This window comes from Sciurus vulgaris (genome assembly GCF_902686455.1).
Source record: "Sciurus vulgaris genome assembly, chromosome: 3".
NCBI classification, from domain to species: domain Eukaryota; kingdom Metazoa; phylum Chordata; class Mammalia; order Rodentia; family Sciuridae; genus Sciurus; species Sciurus vulgaris.
Genome location: NC_136463.1, coordinates 22,408,286 through 22,429,535, shown reverse-complemented (window position 1 = coordinate 22,429,535; position 21,250 = coordinate 22,408,286). Strand labels below are relative to the sequence as shown.

The 21,250-nt window shown below is 39.6% G+C and overlaps 2 protein-coding genes across 9 annotated transcripts in view; one reads left to right on the top strand and one right to left on the bottom strand.

The window, feature by feature from the left end:
* LOC306657133 (uncharacterized protein) overlaps nt 1–21,250 on the bottom strand; it is a gene marked incomplete at both ends in the record, with an annotated part of 516,259 nt that overhangs the window by 146,799 nt on the left and 348,210 nt on the right. The gene's annotated exons all lie outside the window — the stretch shown is intronic.
* LOC306657429 (uncharacterized protein) lies at nt 16,137–16,592 on the top strand (the record flags this gene model as incomplete). Its single annotated transcript, XM_079133405.1, has 1 exon — nt 16,137–16,592. The coding sequence occupies one exon, from the start codon at nt 16,137–16,139 to the stop codon at nt 16,590–16,592; it is 456 nt and encodes a 151-aa protein (XP_078989531.1).

The following is a 21,250-nucleotide window of genomic DNA, read 5'->3' as shown; positions in this document are numbered from 1 at the left end:
CACCGCTCCCACCTCTGTTTTCCCTCTATACAGTTCCTCCTTCCTCCGTTTTTGCCCCCTTCCCACGCCTCTTATGTGTCATCATCCGCTTAGCAGTGAGATCCTTTGTCTTTTGGATTTTTTAGATTGGCTTATCTCACTTAGCATGATATTCTCCAACTGCATCCATTTGCCTACAAATGTCATACTCTTATTATTCTTTATGGCTGAGTAATATTCCATTATATATATACCACAGTTTCTTTTTCCATTCATCAATTGAAGGACATCTAGGTTGGTTCCATAGTCTGGCTATTGTGAATTGAGCATCTATGAACATTGATGTGGCTATATCTCTGTAGTATGCTGATTTTAAGTCCTTTGGGTATAGGCCAAGGCTCTATCTGAAGTATGAGGGGCAAAGATATTCTCCCATTCTGTGGGCTCTCCCTTCGCATTGCTGATAGTTTCCTTTGCTGAGAGAAAGCTATTTAGTTTGAATCTATCTCAGTTGTTGATTCTTGTTTTGTCAATTTTTTGAATAGTTTCTTCTGTTTCAATTTCATTGATTTCAGCTGTGATTTTAATTATTTCCTGTCTTCTACTACTTTTGCTGTTATTCTGTTCTTCTTTTTCTAGGGCTTTGAGCTAGATAATATTAGGTCATTTAGTTGTTGACTTTTCATTCTTTTCTGGAATGTGCTCCATGCAATGAATTTTCCTCTTATTACCACTTTCATAGTGTCCCAGAGATTCTGATATGTTGTATCATCATTCTCATTGACCTCTAAGAGTTTTTTAATCTCCTCCCTAATGTTTTTTGTTATCCATGTTTCATTCAATAGCATACTATTTAGCCTCCAAGTGTTGGAGTGCTTTCCCTTTTTTATTTTGTCATTGATTTCTACTCTCAGTCCATTATGATCTGATAGAACACAAGGCAGTATCTCTATTTTTTTGCATTTCCTAAGGGCTGCTTTGTGGCATAACATATGGTATATGTTGGAGAAGGTTCCATGTGCTGCTGAGAAGAAAGTGTATCCGCTCATTGATGGATGGATTATTCTATATATGTCTATTAAGTCTAGGTTATTGATTGTGTTATTGAGTTCTATGGTTTCATTGGTTGGATTTTGTTTGAAAGATCTATCTAGTGGTGACAGTGGTGTGTTAAAGTCACCCAGAATTATTGTGTTTTGGTCTATGTGATTCTTGAAATTGAGAAGGATTTGTTTGATGTACAGGGATGTACCATTGTTTGGGGCATAAATATTTACTATCGTTTTGTCTTCCTGATTATGGTTCCCTTAAGCTGTATGAAATGTCTTTCTTTATCCTTTCTGACTAACTTTGGCTTGAAGTCCACATTATCTGATATAAGGATGGAAACCCCCGCTTTTTTACTGAGTCCATGTGTGTGGTATGTTTTTCCCCATCCTTTCACCTTTAGTCTGTGGATGTCTTTTTCTATGAGATGAGTCTCTTGCAGGCAGCATATTGTTGGGTCTTTCTTTTTAATCCATTCTGCCAGTCTATGTCTTTTGATTGATGAGTTTAGGCCATTAATATTTGGGGTTATTATTGAGAAATAATTTGTATTCCCAGTCATTTGGCTTATTTTTGGTTTTTAAGTTGGCTTGGTTTCTCCTTAGTTTTTCCTCTAAGGTAGTTCCTCCCGTTGCTGACCTCCATTGTTGTTTATCATTTCCTCCTCATGGAATATTTTGTTGAGAACATTCTGTAGTGCAGGCTTTCTATTTGTAAATTCTTTCAACTTATGTTTATCATGGAAGGATTTCATTTCATCTTCAAATCTGAAGGTTAGTTTTGCTGGGTATAGGATTCTTGGTTGGCAACCATGTTCTTTCAGAGCTTGAAATATGTTGGTCCAGGCCCTTCTATCTTTTAGAGTCTGGGTTGAGAAGTCAGCTGCTATCCATATTGGTCTCCACCTATATATAATCTCATGCTTTTCTCTCATGGCCTTCAAAATCCTATCTTCATTTTGAATGTTAGGCATTTTCATTATAATGTGCCTTCGTGTGGAACTGTTGTGATTCTGTGCATTTGGTGTTCTGTAAGCCTCTTTTATTTGATTTTCCATTTCATTCTTCAGGTTTGGGAAATTTTCTGATATTATTTCATTGAATAGGTTGTTCATTCCTTTGGTTTGTATCTCTGTGCCTTCCTCAATCCCAATAATTCTTAAATTTGCTCTTTTCATGATGTCCCATAGTTCTTGGAGATTCTGTTCATGATTTCTTAGTATCTTCTCTAAGAGAAGCAACTTTATTTTCAAGATTAAATATTTTGTCCTCATTGTCTGAGGTTCTGTCTTCCAAGTGGTCTAGTCTGTTGGTGATACTTTCCATTGAGTTTTTTTATTTGGTTTATTGTCTCCTTCATTTCAAGGATTTCCGTTTTTTTTTTTTTTTTTTGAGAATCTCTATCTCTTTGTTGAAATGATCTTTTGCTTCTTGCAGGTGCTCTTTCAGCTTCTTGGTATTATCATTCATTGCCTGCATTTGCTCTGTTATCTCATCTTTTGCTTCGTGAATCATCTTAATCATGTATAATCTGAAGTCCTTTTCTGACATTTCTTCCAACATCCTGTCATTGGATTCTATTAGTATAGAATCTAGATTTGTTTGGATCATTTTCATCCCTTGTTTTTTCATGTTGTTCATGTATCTTCCCCTCTAGCAGTGCAGATCTGGGGTATTGCAGATTTCCCCCTATAGGCTTATCGTGGCCCTATAGGTTTCCAAAACCCTTTCTTTAAGGGGAGATCAATATTAGCAGAGCCCAAATCAGACACTATGCAATCCTAGACCAAATAGCCCCTATGGGGACAATAACAAAATTGTCATAATAAACAAAGTGAGTTCAAATATTATCTTCAGTAAAACAAATAGGTTTGCAATAAGGTCTGCAGTCTCAAATGGAGGACAAAGAGGATGCAGAGGGATGTAGAATGTGGCTGTTAATGGGATAAGAAAAGAATATACAGAATTTCTAGAAAATAGAAAGGGTGAGAGTGAAATCCAAAGAAATCGAATGTTAGCGTACAAAAAAGGGAGAAAGAGACTCTGAGTTAACAAGTAAACAAAAGGAAAAGAGAGCAAGGAAAGTAAAGAAATAAAAATACAATTTTTTCAATAAGGAGAAAAAAGAAAATCTACTGTATAGCCGTCATATACTAATGAAACCTCCCAGTGTTCAGTAGCCTGATGCATGACAAGTACCTGACAATGAGCTTCAAGCCTCCAGCAGGTGTCTCACGATGGAATTTGCCCCACCCAAAGATTGAAGCTACGGCTTCCAGAATTATCTAAGATGTCTGCTCTGGCTTCCAAATGTGTTGGGAAATGGGGAGCTGGAGCTCAGGGGTGGACGTGGTCAGCTGGAGGTCCTGGAGATAGGATGCATGTGGCTTGGCAGGGATCCTGGAGGTCCTGTGTGTTTAGTGTGGTTGTGGGATCCTGGAGGCCGGGTGCAATCAGTCGGTCTGGGTTCCCGGTGATAGGGCACAGTCAGTTGGTCTGGGGGTCCTGGCAGCAGGGAGCAGTCAGTTGATGTGAGGGCCCCAGAGGCAGGGAGTGTCGGTCGGGCTGAGGGATCCTGGAGATGGGGCTCAGTCAGTCTGGCCAGGGGTCCTACAGGGCCTGGCTGTTGTCTCAAAATGGTGGCAGCTACGTGTAATCAAACCTGCAGGTACTGTAACAGTGAACTTCCAGGCAGAATCAGGCAGCTGGTACTCCACTGGCGGTTGGTGATCAGTTTGCTGACTGTTGTTGGACGATCGGAAGGTGAACTTCAAGTGTTGGGTGATGGATAGGAGTAAGGCAGGCGATGGGCAGGTGAGAGGCAGGCAAATGGCAGATGATAGACGCCTGACAGTGAGCAATCTGCTCTCAAAAAGGCGTCGATATGCTGGCAGACTGCAGGTCATCACAGCAGAAAAATGGATAAACACCAGGGGATCGATAAGCAGCAAAAACTGCCTCACCGAGAAACAGATATCCTGTGCTTAAATCGGTGTTACGGAGCAACAAGGAACGCAGCCTCCCTCTAGTCCACCATCTTTGATCTCCCCTTCATTATTTCTTAATTATGTTCTTTTTTAATTTTATTTTTTAAATTTTTCGTTCTAACTTGTTGTACATGACAGTAGAATTCACTTACACATTTTGATAGTTCAAACATAAATGAAGTTTAATCTCTTATTTTTCTTATTATATATATATTGTAGGATCACATCAGTCAGGCAGTCACCTATGTACCTGAGGTAATAATGTCTGTGTCACTCTACTGTCCTTCCTACCCCCATACCACTTGCCCTTCTATCACTCCCCTCTACCTTGGATGAAGTAACTCTTAAGGATATGATCCTTTTAATATTCCCATCATGTTAACTTGCTGAGCAATTGCCTGATTTTGGTGATCTCATTTTTAAGGCATGTGTAGTTAAGATGGGAGTATATGATTATTTCAATAATTCTATATTCTGAGTAGGGAGATAGTTCACTGGATTTGCTGTGCCAAAGAGGTAGAGGGGAAAAAAGACAGATGAAAATAATTTTGATTACTGGGGAGATGTTTCCACATACATTTAGGGAGTTTGACAGAACCTTTTCACCATAGCTAAAAAGCAAGAAGACAGTAGATATGGAGCACAGTCTGGGCAATTACTACCACTAACAATGGTTCCCGATCCTAGCTGCAGCTGGAATCCCCATGGGGAACATTAAAAACTGCCAATGCTTGGCTCCTGCCAACAACAACATTGATGGAATTCCTCTGGGGAGGAACTTGGTCCTGTCCCTTGTTTATCCTGATATGAAGCAAAATTGATACCCTCCTATTAAATTATCCCTATTACATGCATAGGAGTGATTCCAATTAAGAACAGAAGTTACCAAAATCATTAAATTTCAATGGATGCTACCTAAATAATAGAGAAAATATCCTGAAAGAGGAACAATGAAGTCTGAACAACATGGACTGGAAAACTGAAATTCCTCTTGAGTGTTTTGGATCAGTCTTGCACTCACATGGGTGAGATGGGCCACAGGAGCATGAAGAACAATGGGAAATCACTGTTCAGCACCCTGCACTGTGAAGGAGGGAACTCAGAACAGGGGAGATACCGCTAACTGTACTCCCTGGTAAATTTTACCTGTGAAATACAGTCAATAATTAATATATGAACCATACTCACACATTACCTGAATTCTGTGCATATTTCACTTCTCCTATGACTTGAAGTAGTACATGAAGTGTGATGTTTTCCCAATAAATAGTTTTCTTTGTCTTTTTGGAATGCCCGAAGGTAAAATAATCCTGATAATTAAGCACGAAGGATATTTGAAAGAGGTGGACTCAGTTGTCATTTGCAAGACCCATCCAAGAATTTGGTTATGTCTGTGAGTAGCCTGGGCACATCATGTTAGTATACCCTTTAAAGAATAAGGAAATTGACTTTTGTGTTTTCAGTGTCACTTATACGATGTTAGTGCACAAACTTTTAAAAATAAATACATCCTATGTACTGTGTTCAGAGCTATAAGGAAGGACAAGTATTTGGATGACACAGTGTTAGTAAAGATATGATAATTTTGTCCATCAGCCTTTCACCACTGTGACCAAATTACATGGTAAGAATTATTTGATGGAGGAGAGATTTATTTGGGCTCATGGTATCAGAGCTTCAGTTCATTGTGGACAGACTACTTTCCATTGGGTCCCAATAAAAATAGAACACCATGGCATGGCGAATATGCCTTGTTGTGTTCCATTAATGCCAGCCAGGAAGCAGAGAGAGGGAAGGGGCCACAGAGGAGAGGCACCTTCCAGGACCCCCCACTGACCCACCTCCTCCAGCCATGCTCCACTGCCTGCAGTTATCCTTTAAAACTAGGATGCACTCTTAAGGTTATAGCCCTCAAAAACCAATCATTTCACCTTTGAACAATGCTACCTAACACAGGAGCTCTGGGTAGACCCCTTATCTATTTATATTAAACCCATAACCATGCTCTAAATGGAGACCCCTACAGTAACCATGTAGGTTGATAGGAAAATTAATGTACTTTTAATCAAACCCTGTTGCTTTACAATGAAAATCATGTTGCTTTCAAATATTTAGGAGTATGTATTAAGCATATTACCAGATTTGATATGAAAGGGTACATGTAATCAGAGCTGTATTTAAAGCAATATAAAGGTCCACCTAGCCTTGTTTGGCTTTCCATTTTTCCTTGAAATATCATCATTCATTTCTTGTCTAAAATACTGTTTTAATTTTTGAAGGAATATATCATTTCACATGAGTTCTTAAGAAAACCTTGGGTCCGAGGGCACAAGCCTGCAATGTCATACACTGAAAAGACTGAGGCAACAGGATCTGAAGGGTGGGGTTATCCTGGACAGCTTAGTGAGACTCTGTATCAAAATAAGAATAACAAAAGTTTGAGGTTAGCTCAGTGGTAAAGCACTTTTGGATAATGTGCACAATACCAGAGAAAGCAGTACCAACAAAATGATACTATTTCCAGCCTTTCAATGTTATGTAAATATAATCTCACTTCACATCTTCTTTTTCTTCTAAGACTTACCATTTTCACATATTTTTATAGTCATAAATAATGATGATATTTGTTATTACATATTTGTACAGGCACATAATATAATTTGGCTAGTGTCCCTTTGACTTTTTGTGATGTGCTTATTTCACTTAGCATGATAGTCCGCAGCTTCATCCATTAAGGGGCAAATGGAGAATGTCATTCTTCTTTGTGGCTGAGTAATATTCCATTGTGTATAAATATCACAATATGTTTATCCTTTCAACTCTAAAAGGGCATCTAGGTTGACTCCACTGCTTGACTATTGTGAATTATGTGGCTGCATTACTGTAGTACACTGATTTAGAACCTTTTGGATATATACTGGTGCAGTGGGATAACTTGGGCATATGGTGGTTCCATTTCTAGATTTTTCACGAATCTCCATATTGCTTTCCAGAGTGGTTGCACTAATTTGCAGATCCATAAACTATATATGAGTGTATTCTTTCTACCACAACCTTGCAGCACTTATTATTATTTGCATTTTTGATATTGACATTCTGACTAGAGTGAGATGAAATCTCAATGTAGCTTTGATTGACATTTTCTCAATTGCGAGAGATGGTGAACCGTTTTCCATGTATTTATTAACCATTCATATTTCTTCTTTTGAGAACTGCAGGCTGAAAGTTATATACTTACCCAAACTCAATGCCAACCCTGGTCAGAAACAAACAATTGGCGTTGTTCTCAGGTGTGGTTCCCTACTAGCACCTCTGTGTTGGACTCTGGATGGATGGTGTTCTAGTCAACTTTTTTATTGTTGTGATCAAAAGACCTGACGAGAACAATTTTAGAGGAGAAAAGGTTTATTTGGGACCCAGGGATTCAGAGGTCTCAGTCCTTACATGGCTGACTCTGTTGCTGTGTGCCTAAGACGAGGCCCAACACCATGCCAGAATGGTATGGAGGAGCCAGCAGATCAGGAAATGGGAATGAAGAATCAGAGAGGTGGTTCCACGCACCAGGACAAAGTGTCAACCCCAAAGGCATGGCCTCAGTGACCTATCTCCTCCAGCTATATCCTATCTACCTACACTTACTGTCCATTTAATCCCTGTAAGGGGATTAAGGTACTTACTAGTTTTGGGCTTTCATAATCCTATCATTTTGACTCTGAACATTCTTGCATTGTCTCACACACAAGCTTCATGGGGGATACTTCCTATCTAGACAAGAACAGACCATCATGTATTCAGATGATAAGTCCTGGAATTCTCCAGGTAGAAGTCTTGAACATGGGAGTCATGTAGTGATCTCTGGAAGCTTTGACAAATTTATCTCCCATCTTTGGGGTTAAAGATATCTTACTGAGGTATCCAGAGTATTTGTGTTTCTAATTCATCAGATCTGACTAGCCTGATGACATTGATGTCATGATCAGTACTAACCTCTGTAGGGTGCCCAGAATGTCCACTTCATATTGGACTCCATTGTGACAAAAAGCAAGGGAATTTGATTAGCCCTGAGTCAAGACAGCAAGTTGATACTGCTTTTAGTTCCATGGCAACTAAACCCACTTTTGCTTCTCCTTCCTTGGGGATTCTAAAGTTTTTATTTCCCAGTCTAATATCTACATATCCCATGTTTATCTATTTTATCCAGAATTCTACATCCATCACATCAGCTTCACTTTTATCTTTTATTAAATTGGTAGTTCTGGTGGTCATCTACTGGTAGTAGTCATGATTCACCTGGTTTTGTGGAGAATAACCTAGTGAATTTTCTGGAAATAATACAGGATTCAACTCTGCTTCATTGATTTAGTCTTTCAAGGTAGCACTAATTTCTGATTTTTAGTTCCTAGATTGCTAAGGGGGGGGGGTGACAGTAAGGCACGTGCACAGCTTCCATTTGGCATTTTCTTTTATAATTTTCTTACTCTGGCCTGGCGTGGTGGTGCAAACCTGTAAACCCATTGACTCAGGAGGCTGAGGCAGTTGGATTGCAAGTACAAAGTCAGCATCAGCAACTTAGCAAGGCCCTAAGCAACTTACACCAAAAAATAACAAATGGACTGGGGATGTGGCTCAATGCTTAAGAGCTTCTCAGTTCAACCTTCAGTACCACAAAAATTAAAAAAATATATTCTTACTTTGTAACTCAAGGAAAATATGTGCTGGATTTTGCATTTGTGAATCAGGTCAATGACCAATGACCATGAGGTGCGTCTTTGGACCCAGTAACAAGAATGTGGACCCTATATTGTAATTAGAGCTGTGTTGGCAGTTTTGCATGCAACGTGAGTATCACCTCTGCTCTGGTATCACATTTTCCCCTAAGTATTGCTAAAGGTACATTTGGAAATGGACCATGGAGGCTAGTGCTATATATTTGCTGTGGTCCTGTCTCTTGAAAGAATGGACTCCTTTCCAGGTGATGGGTCACAGTTCTGAGATCTGTACCAGGACTGGAATTTGGAGGAAGGATCATGACTTTTCACAGGAATAACTGATCTCAGCGCTTTGCTCATTTAATCTTTTTTTTTAAATTTTACAGACTGCATTTTGATTCATTGTACACAAATGGGGTACATCATTTCATTTCTATGGTTGGCCATGTGATGGGCATAGAAAACACAATAGAATGAATTAGACATAACATTCTTATGTTCATATATGAATACAGGACCAGTGAATTACCACATAATTGACAACTATGAGAATGGGATCCTAATCAGAATATGTTATTTTGCCTATATGTATACTATGTCAAAACACTCTCTACTGTCATGTATATCTGAAAAGAACAAATAAAAATTAAAATTAAAGGAAGATAAAATATCAATACAAATAAAAGAATGTTTCGCTACTTTAAGGAATATATACTCATTACAACTGGAAATAAGCCCATCTATAAGATATTGATTTATATAGATATATGCAAATACATGCAGTCTGACATAGAGATTGATCCACAGAGTTTCCAGTTAGACCACTTTTGGCTTCTGATTTCCTACTGGAACTACTCCACATTCTCTTATCACTTTCCCTAAGTCCCTGTGAGTTACATGCTTCTCTGCCCCAGTTGCCTTTGCTATAAAGCCACCATGACATAGTTATACCCATGTTAATTCTTATAGTTTGTTAGCTCCTTAGGGTTTTTCTGTTCTGTGATCTTTTCATTCCAATTACCCTTGGAAGTTAAATTTTGCAACTGTTATTTCCTACTGCAGGCTCCAATTTTAGAGAATGGAAATCCTGAATTTCTTGGCTACAAGTCTTGGCAATCCCTTTTCCTTCTCCTTCCTCACTTCCTAAGCGTGCACAGTATCTCTGGGACCCATCGGGGGAGTACTGGCAGCCTTTGTGAGTTTTTAAGCCTAACATCTATATATCATCTAGTATCTCTCTGTCTCCATGCTTTGAGACTTTCCTCTTTTCCTGTATGGTGTGCAGTGCTGGATCAAACTAGATTCAATGTACATTTTCATTAATGACTTCAAAAGGTAACAACAACAAATACCATCTCACAGTTTTTAGGAAATAGCAATGTAGGGGTAGTTTGGCTGCATTCTCCATAGTGTTTCACAAGTCCTCAGTCAAGCTATTAGTTTGCCCTGGAATTTCAGGTGAAAGATCACCTGAGGATTGGTTGGCTCAGTTCATTTCTGTGGTTGCTGAGATTATTTGCTTTCTGGAGGCCATGGAATGAGAATATCAGTGCCTCATTGGCTTTTGAATAGAGTCTGTTGCATCTCTGCCACAGAGCTGCTGGATTCATCTAAACCAGTGACAGAGGGAGAATCTGCAAGAGAGGGTTGAGTAGCTAGAGCAACACTGGATCCTTTTTGCATCTTAGTCACTGACCATTGCCATGTACTGTTGGCTAGGAGGAAGGTCTGTGTGGAGAGGTAATCACACACACCGCTGTATTAGTCAAATTCATATCAATGGAATGAAAATTCCTGAGCCAAATTGCCAGCAAGGGTGAAGTTTAATTTTTCTCATGATCCTGGAGGTTCCAGAGAGCAAACAACTCCCATCACCAGCCAGGAAGAAGAAAAAGACAGAAAAGACTGGGGTTCCACTATCCCTTTGGCAGCCATGCCCTCTGTGACCTAAGGGCCTCCCAATGAAGGCCCAGGTCTTCAAGGACCACAGCACCTACCAATCCTCTATGTCAAAACACAGGATGACCCATCCTGGAATGCATGAAATGGTGAGCAGCACTATCCACAACCAAAACACAGAATCCATGAACTGTCGCTGGCTCTTTGCGGTTCCAAAATCCGTGGATATTTGTCACCACTTGCAGCAACAACTTGCACGGGTCTTATGGGTGGTGGAGTGGAAACTGAGGCACTTCTATCTTTCTCTTTAGTGCACTGCTTTCTTGCTTGTTCATAGAGGATAGAGGAAATGAGGCTTACTTGCTTTGAGAGGAGAGAGAGAAACTTTGCTTATCAGAGAGAAAGAGAGACTGCTTAAGAGAGACCTTGAGAGAAGGACAGGCTTTGCTTAGAGCTTAGAGGAAGAGAGACTTGCTATGCCTCACTTAAGGCCTGCTGCTTACTGGTGCGTCCTGCATCCTGTGAACTAAGGGTGTGTCTACCTAAGGTGCACGTCTCAGTTCTCCGTTCTGCGATCTGCCTTCCGCCGCTTCCCCTACTTGCTGCTGCCGTGCATGTGTCTAGCTGCTTCCCTGCTAATGGCTGCTGTATCTCTGTCTCTTCCGCCTATGCTTATATCACCTCCAGGAGTCGGAGAGCAGGGCCACGCCTCTTACGTTTGCGAGACGCTCCGAGCAGGCAATTAGTGCTTGAGAACACATGCGCATACATTGATTGTGTGCGTGGACGATAAAATCACCTGAGTGTGCTTATGTCAATTAACCTCCTTGCTGCCGATGTGATCAACATGGCGCAGCCCCCAACAATGATCACCAGGAGATGGAAATCAATGGGGCTGCCTTAAGGGCACCATTCTTTGCTAGCATATAATACGGGGTCAAGAATTAAAATACAAAATATGTGTAGGTATCTTCTATTGATATAAAAATCAAAAGCATGTAAGACTAAAATGTAATTTTAGAAACATATATATAGGTGGTTAAAGTTCAAAGAAAAGCCATGGAAAGGATATTTCATACATTCATATATTGATACTTCATAGTGGTAGGAGGGAGACGGGGTCAAGAAAAGACATATAAGAATCTTTCCTGATGATTGCCACTTTCCCTTGTTGGCCTTGAATTTTGAGGGCATAGATATTTGCTTGGGCATAGATATTTGCTTAGTTGTTATTTATTATATTATAAGTGTACTCCTTGTACACTTTTCACTATATCTGTGTTTTGCAAAATAACAGTTTGAAATAACCAAGAGAATTGAAATATTTATCTTTTTAATTTTTTCTTTGTTCTAATTAGTTATACATGACAATAGAATGCATTTACGCATTTTGATAAATCAAACATAAATGAAGATAATCTCTCATTTTTCTGATTGCACATATTGTAGGTTCATATTGGTCATGCAGCCATACATGCGCATGAGGTAATAATGTCTGTTTCACTCTACTATCCTCCCTCCCCCCATACCCCTTCCCCTCCCTTCACTCCCCTCTACCTAAACTAAGGTAGTTCTATTTTCCCCTAGTATCCCCTGACCCTTATTGTGAATTAGCATCACCATATCAGAGAAAATATTTGTCCTTTAGTTTTTTGGGTTTGGCTTATTTTGCTTAGCCTGATATTCTCCTACTCTATCCATTTACCAACATATGCCATAATTCCATTTTTCTTCATTCTTCTCAATGATACAAAACATCAGGATGCACCCTTACATTGTCACAAAAGCATGGAACATAACCAGCTCCAATTTGGTCCACAACTCTTCCCCCCAACTCCCTGTACCCTTCCCTTCACTCCACTGATCTCTCTTCAATCCATCTGCAGTTTACATTTTTAAAATGAGTGTAGGGTGGATGCACCTGATTCCAGGAACCACTCTTCCACATCCATGCGTGTGCATGTGAAAGTTTGCTCAGATTCACTCTACTGCTCTTCTCTTTTCCTGCCACTTTTTCTTCCTCCTTCATCCTCTTTGTCTAATCTAGTGATCTTTCTCCTATTTTGATAAAATTCTCACTTCCTTTTCTTCCCTCTTTCTTTATCCTCAACCTCTTATCCTGGATTAGCTTCTGCATATCTGAGAACATACTCGACCCTTGATTTTTGGGGATTGGCTTGTTTCACTTAGCATGATAGTCTCCAGTGCTATCCATTGAATGGCAAATCCATAATGTCATTTATCTTTATGGCTTATGGCTCATACTCCAGTATGTATAGAGATATACCACACCCTCTTTATCCATTTATCTGTTGAAGGGCACCTGGTTTGGTTTCATGACTTGGTTACTTTGAATTGTATTGCTATCAACATGGAGGTGGCTTTGTCACCATAGTACGCTGATTTTTATATCTTTTGGAAATACACTGAGGTGTGGAATAGCTGGGGAATATGGTGGTTCCATTCCTTTTTCCCTAAGGAATCTCCATACTGCTTTCTGGAGTTATATTGGTTATTGGCTATTAGCATTTATTCTTTTGAGAAGTGTCTGTTTAGTTCTTTTGCCCACTTGTTGATTGTGTTAATAGTTTTTTGATGTTAATTTTATCGTGTTCACTGTGTATTCTGGATATCAATGACCTATGTGAGGATCAGGTGGCAACGATCTTCTCCCATGCTGTTGGCTTTCTCTTCACACTCTCATCCCACATATTGGTGCTTCAATTTTATTTCTTGTGCTTTAGGAATCTTGGTAAAGATGTTGATTCCTATGCCAACCTGTGGGAGAGTTGAACCTTTATTTTATCCAAGTAGTTGCAGATTTCTCGTCTAATTCCTAGGCTTTTGAACCACTTTGAGTGGACTTTTGTGTAGATTGAGATAGGTGTTAAATTTCATATTTCTACATGTGGATTTTCCTTATATCCAGAACCATTTGTTAAAAAGGCCTTGTTTTCTCCAACATGTATTTTTGGCATGATCCTTTCTTTTTTTTTAAAGATGATCCTTTCCTTTTATTTTAATGTTGCTTCCAAAACTCAAATTGCATATGTGACTTGAATCATATAAAATTGCACAGTGGGAACCATAAGTACAAATGCTATGCCACATCTAGCGTAATGTGTCCTGACTCCAAAGGTACCTGGACTTTCTCCTTTAGAGTGTCTGAGTCAACACCTCCCATGTAAAATGCTCAAGTCCTGTCTTCTCAATTTGACCCAACTCCCTATTTACCTGCCTGCTTTTTTTTTTTTTTTTTTTTTTTTTTTTTGGTTCCAGGGATTGAACCCAGTCAATGGACTCGGCCAACCACATACTGAGACCTCTGAAACCATGAGCCCAAATTTCCCTACTCTAAGTTGTTTTTGTCAGGTATTTTGGTCCTGTGACACAAAGCTGACTAACAGAGACTTATTTCCAAAAATGGTAACTTTCTATCTCCTCCCACTTCATCTCTTTCTCAAAAGTGACATCATATAATTATTTTATGCTTCTTTTGTTCTTTATCTCCATATATATAAATGACATATTTATATTTTCTACCTTTTGATTTTTTTCAATTTTCATATTATCTATGAAAAATAAAAATTTAGTTCCTACTCATCATCTTCCATGTCTATATTCACACACCACAATGACCACCACGACCACCACCACTACTACCACCACCCACATTTTTAGATGCATATACACCATATGGCAGGTTCTGCATCTATAAATTCAACCATCTATGGATCAAATATATTACTGGCAAAAAAAATTACATCAGTAAAGGCATGATTCTTTAGAAAAAGATCAGATAACTGTTTTTATGTGGATTTGTCTCTGCATCTTCTATTTCTCTTCATGTCTATTTTGATGCCAGTGCAATGCTGTTTTTGTTGCTATAGCTCTGTAGTATAATTTGAGGCCTGGTATTGACAAGACTCTCTGCTTTGCTTTTCTCATTAAAGATTGCTTTGGCTCTTCTGAGTCTCTGATTGTTCCAAATGAATTTCATAACTGCCTTTTATTGTTCTGTGGAAAATGTCATGGGATTTTTGGTGGAAATGCCATTGAATCTGTATAGTGCTTTTGGTACTATGGTCATATTGACAATATTAATTCTGCCTACTGAAGATCATGGGAGATCTTGGATCAGAAGCTTAATTTTGATGGATATAGCATTCTTGGTTGGCATCTATGTTTTCAGAACTAGTTATATATTATTCCAAGCCCTCCAGTATTTCAGGATCTGAGTTGAGAAATTTGTTGTGTCCTATTTGTTTATCTCTACTTGTGAGCAGTCACTTGTCTCTTGCACCTGAAAAAATTTTTTGAAATATAAGAAAACGGTTAGTTAGGAATGTCTGCACCTAGATTTATGCATTGGCAGTTTTGTACCTTGTAAGATTTTCTTCTATCCACACTCTGATTATGCAAGAGATGACATCCATTGATCTAGATAAGTGTTTTCTTTACTTTCTGATTTTCTCTGTGTGTGTGTGTGTGTGTGTGTGTGTGTGTGTGTGTGTGTGAAATGAACTTTAAAGAGTGAAATCCAATCAATGGCCTCAAAAATGAATAATAAATGAATAATGAGAAAGGAGTGTATGTTGCATATTCAGGGACAAGCAACTCAGCACAGAGAACCAGCACGCAGATGTTCAAGGAGTTGCATAAGGGGCAGTGGGCATCAGGCATCTATGGGCAGTCATCAAGTGAGTCTTGGAAACAGGAGACATGAGTCAATATGTTCTGTTCAAACCACAATAACAGGAAAGGAAACAGTTTGCCCCCAGGTAGAGAGTTGAGGAACTTGAATTCCATGTTGTAGCTGATTTTTATAATCAACATCACCCCAAAGTCCCTAAAAATTCATTTTTGAGATTTTTGTCCTGGAAAAATCTCCAATAATTGCTACTAGCTTTCAAAGTCACAAAAGTTCTATGCATCCCAGGAAAGATCTAGTAGAGACTTTATGACAGACATGAGGGGGACATGAGTCCAAGTGGCCTTTGTGTTCTCATCCAGAGTTCCCATGTTGCACATTCTAAACTTCTTTGCCCACCAGGGGCTAGAAAGAGTGAGCCAGTGGATGAAAAGTCAGCTTTATCCCTTTCTGCCCACAGACATAAAAACAGGAGTCATTATCACCCAATGACTGACATGATGTTCTATGCACACTGACACTCAGTTCCAGAGTACATAGCATGGCATGTGACATCTCTTTTTTAGGAAGAGAACACAAGAAAGAAATATCACCTATGACTCAGAAGGAACTGAAGAATGAATCCTAACACATGAGGAAAAAGAAATCATGTTTTCCATCCAAAGTGAAAATGAAACCAGAAATACACAGGCCTAATTTGATAATTGCCTATTTACTACAATAAACAGTAGTAAACACAAGGATGTTCTATGTGTGGACATGAACCACTTGGCAGGGTATAAAAGGGGATGTGGGTGAAAAGGACTCCAGTCCTTCCAAACCCACCTTCCTGGAAACATCCCCAGAACCTCCAGCCTCTGACACCATGTGCAACTCCTGTTGTGGATCCTGCTGCTCCGGCCAGGGCTGTGGCTGCTGCCAGCCCACGTGCTGCCAGACCACCTGCTGCAGGACCACCTGCTGCCGCCCCAGCTGCTGCTGCAGCCCCTGCTGTGGTGGGTGTAGTGGCTGTGGTGGCTCCAGCGGCTGTGGTGGATGCAGTGGCTGTGGTGGGTGCGGTGGCTGTGGCTCCTGCTGCTGCCGCCCCATCTGCTGTAGGACCATCTGTTGCAGGACCACCTGCTGCCGCCCCAGCTGCTGCTGCAGCCCCTGCTGTGGTGGATGCGGTGGCTGTGGTGGCTCCAGTGGTTGTGGTGGATGCAGTGGCTGTGGCTCCTGCTGCTGCCGCCCCACCTGCCTCCAGACCACCTGCTGTAGGACCACCTGCTGCCGCCCCTGCTGCTGTGTGTCCAGCTGCTGCCGCCCAAGCTGCTGCTGCTAGGCTCTGTGTTGCCAGCCCACCTGCTGCTAGCTCACCCATCACTTCATTCCTATCCTCCTGCTCTGCTTCTCTTGCTGCTCAGCACCCTCCCCTGCCCTCCCCTCTTGCTCAACAACCAGCATAATTGATGGAGTCCATATCAGGGTCCAGTCAGCACAGGCCAATTACAAATCTTCATTCCAATTGATGGCTTGATGGAATTTGGTCTCCAAATGGATAGGCCCTCCTGCAGCATATTTACATCTATCACCCAAATGAAATGAAGTTTCATTTTCTGTCAGTCTTTCAGTTCTCATGTACCCCTATGGAACCAATTGCCCTGTTATATTTCCTTATGTGAATAGAATTCTACATCTTAAATAAATATTAATTTTACTGGCATCCAAACAGAAATCTATTGTGTCTCCTTATTTGTCTCTTTTGAATTTTTATCATTTTTTATCACGTTTTCTGATAGTCCCTCTCTATGGATTGAAAGAACATAGTGTACTCTATGAGATGCTCTATCAGCATCTGATGCTAATAAAGGAAGACAGTTTGGAAAGCAAGCCCTAGGACATCCCTGCCTGAGGACTTTCTCTGGATAAAAAGCAAGTTCTGGCCAGGAAGGGTAAAGCTCCCAGGAAGAGAGTTCAGACAGTGAATGGTGACAGTTTCACAGATTCCCCCTGGGTGAGCTTTCTGGTCAACCAGAGTTCTTCAGCGGGATTGGAGTTCCTCTACCTCCAGGAATTTTCTGTTCAATATATCACTCTCTACCATCTTCCCTTCCTGCTTGGAGCACTTTCTGTGGTCCTGCCAAGGTTTCCTGTGATCATTTTTCAAATAAACTATTGATTCCCAAACTTCTGTATCTGTGACTGTCTACATGGGTATCCAGACTTGGCGTCGTGGGTGCTGTTGAACAACTTTTCATGCAGTATGGATGGTGGCCTTATTGTCATGGTCAGTGCCTGGTTGGACTGTACACCAAATTGATAAATCTTCTGAGTAAGTGACTGTTTCTTACCAGTCCTTTTCATAGCATCCTTTAGAGTAGTCTTGAATGCTTTCTTTCTCTACATCACTGGATCTAAGGGATAGGCAACAATACCACTTTCCTAACTCTTTCAAGGAGTAACCACCCTAGGCTTTGTGAAATGAGGCTGTGCATAAAGATGCTTCACCTCTAATTTGTGTTCATCAGGGCCCTCTAAAACAGAATGTGAAACAAATTATTTTTCAGGAATGATTAATGAAAAATGCTCTGAGAAAAAAATTGGAAGGAAGTGAGGGAGACAAGTTAGACTACCTCAGATAACAGTTTGTGTGATTTCCACCCACTCTGATTTTCCAGAAAGCTCTACAGAGTGAGAGGGAGCATATGTCTGCTTCTCATATAGGTGAGTTGGTTGGACAGCAGCACTCCTGCTTGGGTGTCACTAGCTGTGGGTGACCTCAGGGAATGAGGTTAGGTACAGAGAGGGCAGAATGTTCTAGAGGAAGTGGCATCTATCCTGGAGAACAGAGCCCATGAGCAGTATGAGCCAAGTGTTTTGTATGCACAACAAACTTGAAGATGGAGGAATATCTCAGATAATGTTCTATCAGTAGAGAATCCAATGGTCCATTCCATTGACCCATTTCCCTTATAAAGTCGCCCCAACTCATTAGACAAAATTATTTGAGGAAGTTATCTTATAAGAGTCAGTATGAAGGATTTCTGCTATTTTAGTTGTCTTGCCTACAAAGTCACCTTGGTCTCACCCTCAGAGATCTGACCCTGGTGGGACTGTAACTGTTGTATTTGCCCATTTGCAATTGAGCATGGAACTAGAAATTAGAGGGATAAACCCTTGGGTCACATATATGCTAAATATGTTGTTCTTCAAAACAGTGCTGCCACTTTCTCCTCATCATGAGGTCACTTACCAGCGGGAATAGTTTCTTTCATTGCTTGAGTGTCTACAACATGAGAAGCCTAACGTGATCAGGTAACAGCCATAGCTTTCATTGCAATGTCATTCATGCTCTGTCCCCTGGAGTTTCCTCACCTCTGTAGCCAGAACACTTACTTCCAAGGAGACTAAATGTATACAGTAAAGGAGCACCAACTTCCTGGGAAGCATCACTAGGTACATGAGTTAGAGAGGTCGATGTTTAATGCTTTTTTTTTTTTTTTTTCTGTATTGGTGCCTTGTAACTATTGAGACATAGCTCCACATCATGGTCCTTGGTTTATGTGTTTACCGCATCATGAGGAGGCAGGCTATGTCCTCACAGGGGGTCATCACCATGCTGGTGCATCTGCTGTGGTGTAAAGTATTGCTGGTATCATATTCATTCAACTGCTTCAGGGGAGTGAGAGAGAATATAGAATGTAGAAACAGTGAATTCCCATGGTCACATATGAACTGCTTCCCTGGGATAAAATCCACTTGATTGTGGTGCACTATCTTTTTAATATATTTTTGTATGCAATTTGCTGAATTTTTGTTGAGAATTTTTGCATCGATGTTCATTAAGTATATTGGTCTGAAAGTTTCTTTCCTTGATGTGTCTATGTCTGGTTTAGGTATCAGGGTGATATTGGCTTCATAGAATGAGTTTGGGAGGGATCCCTCCTATTCTATTTCATGGAATACTTTGAGAAGTATGGGGATGAGCTCTTCTTTAAAGGTTTTGTAGAACTTGGCTGAGAACCCCTCTGGTCCTGGACTTTTCTTTGCTACTAGGCTGTTGATGTCTTCTTCTATTTCATTACTTGAAATTGTTTTATTTAAATTGTGTATGTCCTCCTGGTTCAGTTTAGGTAATTCATACGTCTCTGAAAATCTGTTGATGTCTTTGAGATTTTCTTATTTGTTGGAGTATAGATTTCGAAAATATCTTCTAATTATGTTTTGTATTTCACTCGTGTCTGTAGTGATATTTCCTTGTTCATTAAAATTTTAGTAATTTGAGTTTTCTCTCTCCTTCTCTTTGTTAGTGTGGCTAAGTGTTTATCAATTTTGTTTATTTTTTCAAAGAACCAACTATTTATTTTATCAATTCTTTGGATTCTTTCTTTTTTTTCAATTTCACTGATTTCGGCTCTGATTTTAACTATTTCCTGTCTTCTACTACTTTTGGTGTTGGTCTGCTCTTCTTTTTCTAGGGCTTTGAGCTGTAGTGTTAAGTCATTTATTTGTTGATTTTTACTTGCTTTGTTGAATGCGCTCAATGAAATAAGTCTTCCTCTAGTACTGCTTTCATTGTGTCCCAGAGATTTTGATATGATGTGTCTTTGTTCTCCTTTACTTTTAAGAATTTTTTTTATTTCCCTCCTGATGTCTTCTGTTATCCATTCATCATTAAATAGCATATTATTTAATCTCCAGGTATTAGAGAATTTTCTGTTTTTTATTCTGTCATTTATTTCTATTTTCAATCCATTATGATCTGATACAATACAAGGTACTATCTCTATCTTCTGGTATTTGCTAATAGTAGCTTTGTGGCATAAAATATGGTCTATTTTAGAGAAGGATTCATGTGCTGCTGAGAAGAAAGTGTATTCCCTCTTTGTTGGATGGCACATTCTATGTATGTCCATTAAGTCTAAATTGTTGATTGTGTTATTGAGATCTATGGTTTCTTTATTCAATTTTTGTTTGGAAGATCTATCCAGCGGTGAGAGAGGTGTGTTAAAATCACCTAGTATTATTGTGTTGTGGTCTATTTCATTTCTGGAATTGAGAAGGATTTGTTTGACGTACATGGATGAGCCACTGTTTGGGGCATAGATATTTTTGATTGTTATCACTTGCTTTTTTATGCTTCCCTTAAGCACTATGTAATGTCCTTCTTTATCCCTTCTGACTTGTTTTGGCTTGAAGTCCACATTATCTGATATGAGGATGGATAATCCAGCTTTTGTGCTGTGTCCTTGTGCTTGGTATGTTTTTTTCCATCCTTTCACCTTTAGTCCGTGGGTATCTCTTTCTATCAGATGAGTCTCTTGCAGGCAGGATATTGTTGGATTTTTCTTTTTAATCCAATCTGCCAGTCTATGTCTTTTGAATGAGGCGTTCAGGCCATTAACATTCAGGGTTATTTTTGTGATATGATTTGTATTTTCATTCATTTGACTCATTTTTGTTTTTTGACATGATTTGGTTTCTCCTTTATTTGATTATTCCTTTAGGCTAGTTCCTCCCATTGCTGATTTGCATTGTTGTTTTTCATCTCTTCCTCATGGAATATTTTGCTGAGAATGTTCTGTAATGCCGGTTTTCTTTTTGTAAATTCTTTTAGCTTTTGTTGATCATGGAAGGATTTTATTTCATCGTCAAATCTGAAAGTAAGTTTTGCTGGGTATAAGATTCTTGGTTGGCATTCGTTTTCTTTCAGGGCTTGGTAAATGTTGTTCCAGGCCCTTCTAGCTTTTAGGGTCTGGATTGAAAAATCTGCTGATATCTGTATTGGTTTCCCCATGAATATAATTTAATTCTTTTCTCTCACAGCCTTTAAAATTCTGTCTTTATTCTGTATGTTAGGTATTTTCATAATAATGTGCCTTGTTGAGGGTCTATTGTAATTTTGTATATTTGGAGTCCTATAAGCCTCTTGTACCTGGTTTTCCATTTCATTCTTCAGATTTGGGAAATTTTCTGATAGTATTTCATTGAATAGATTGT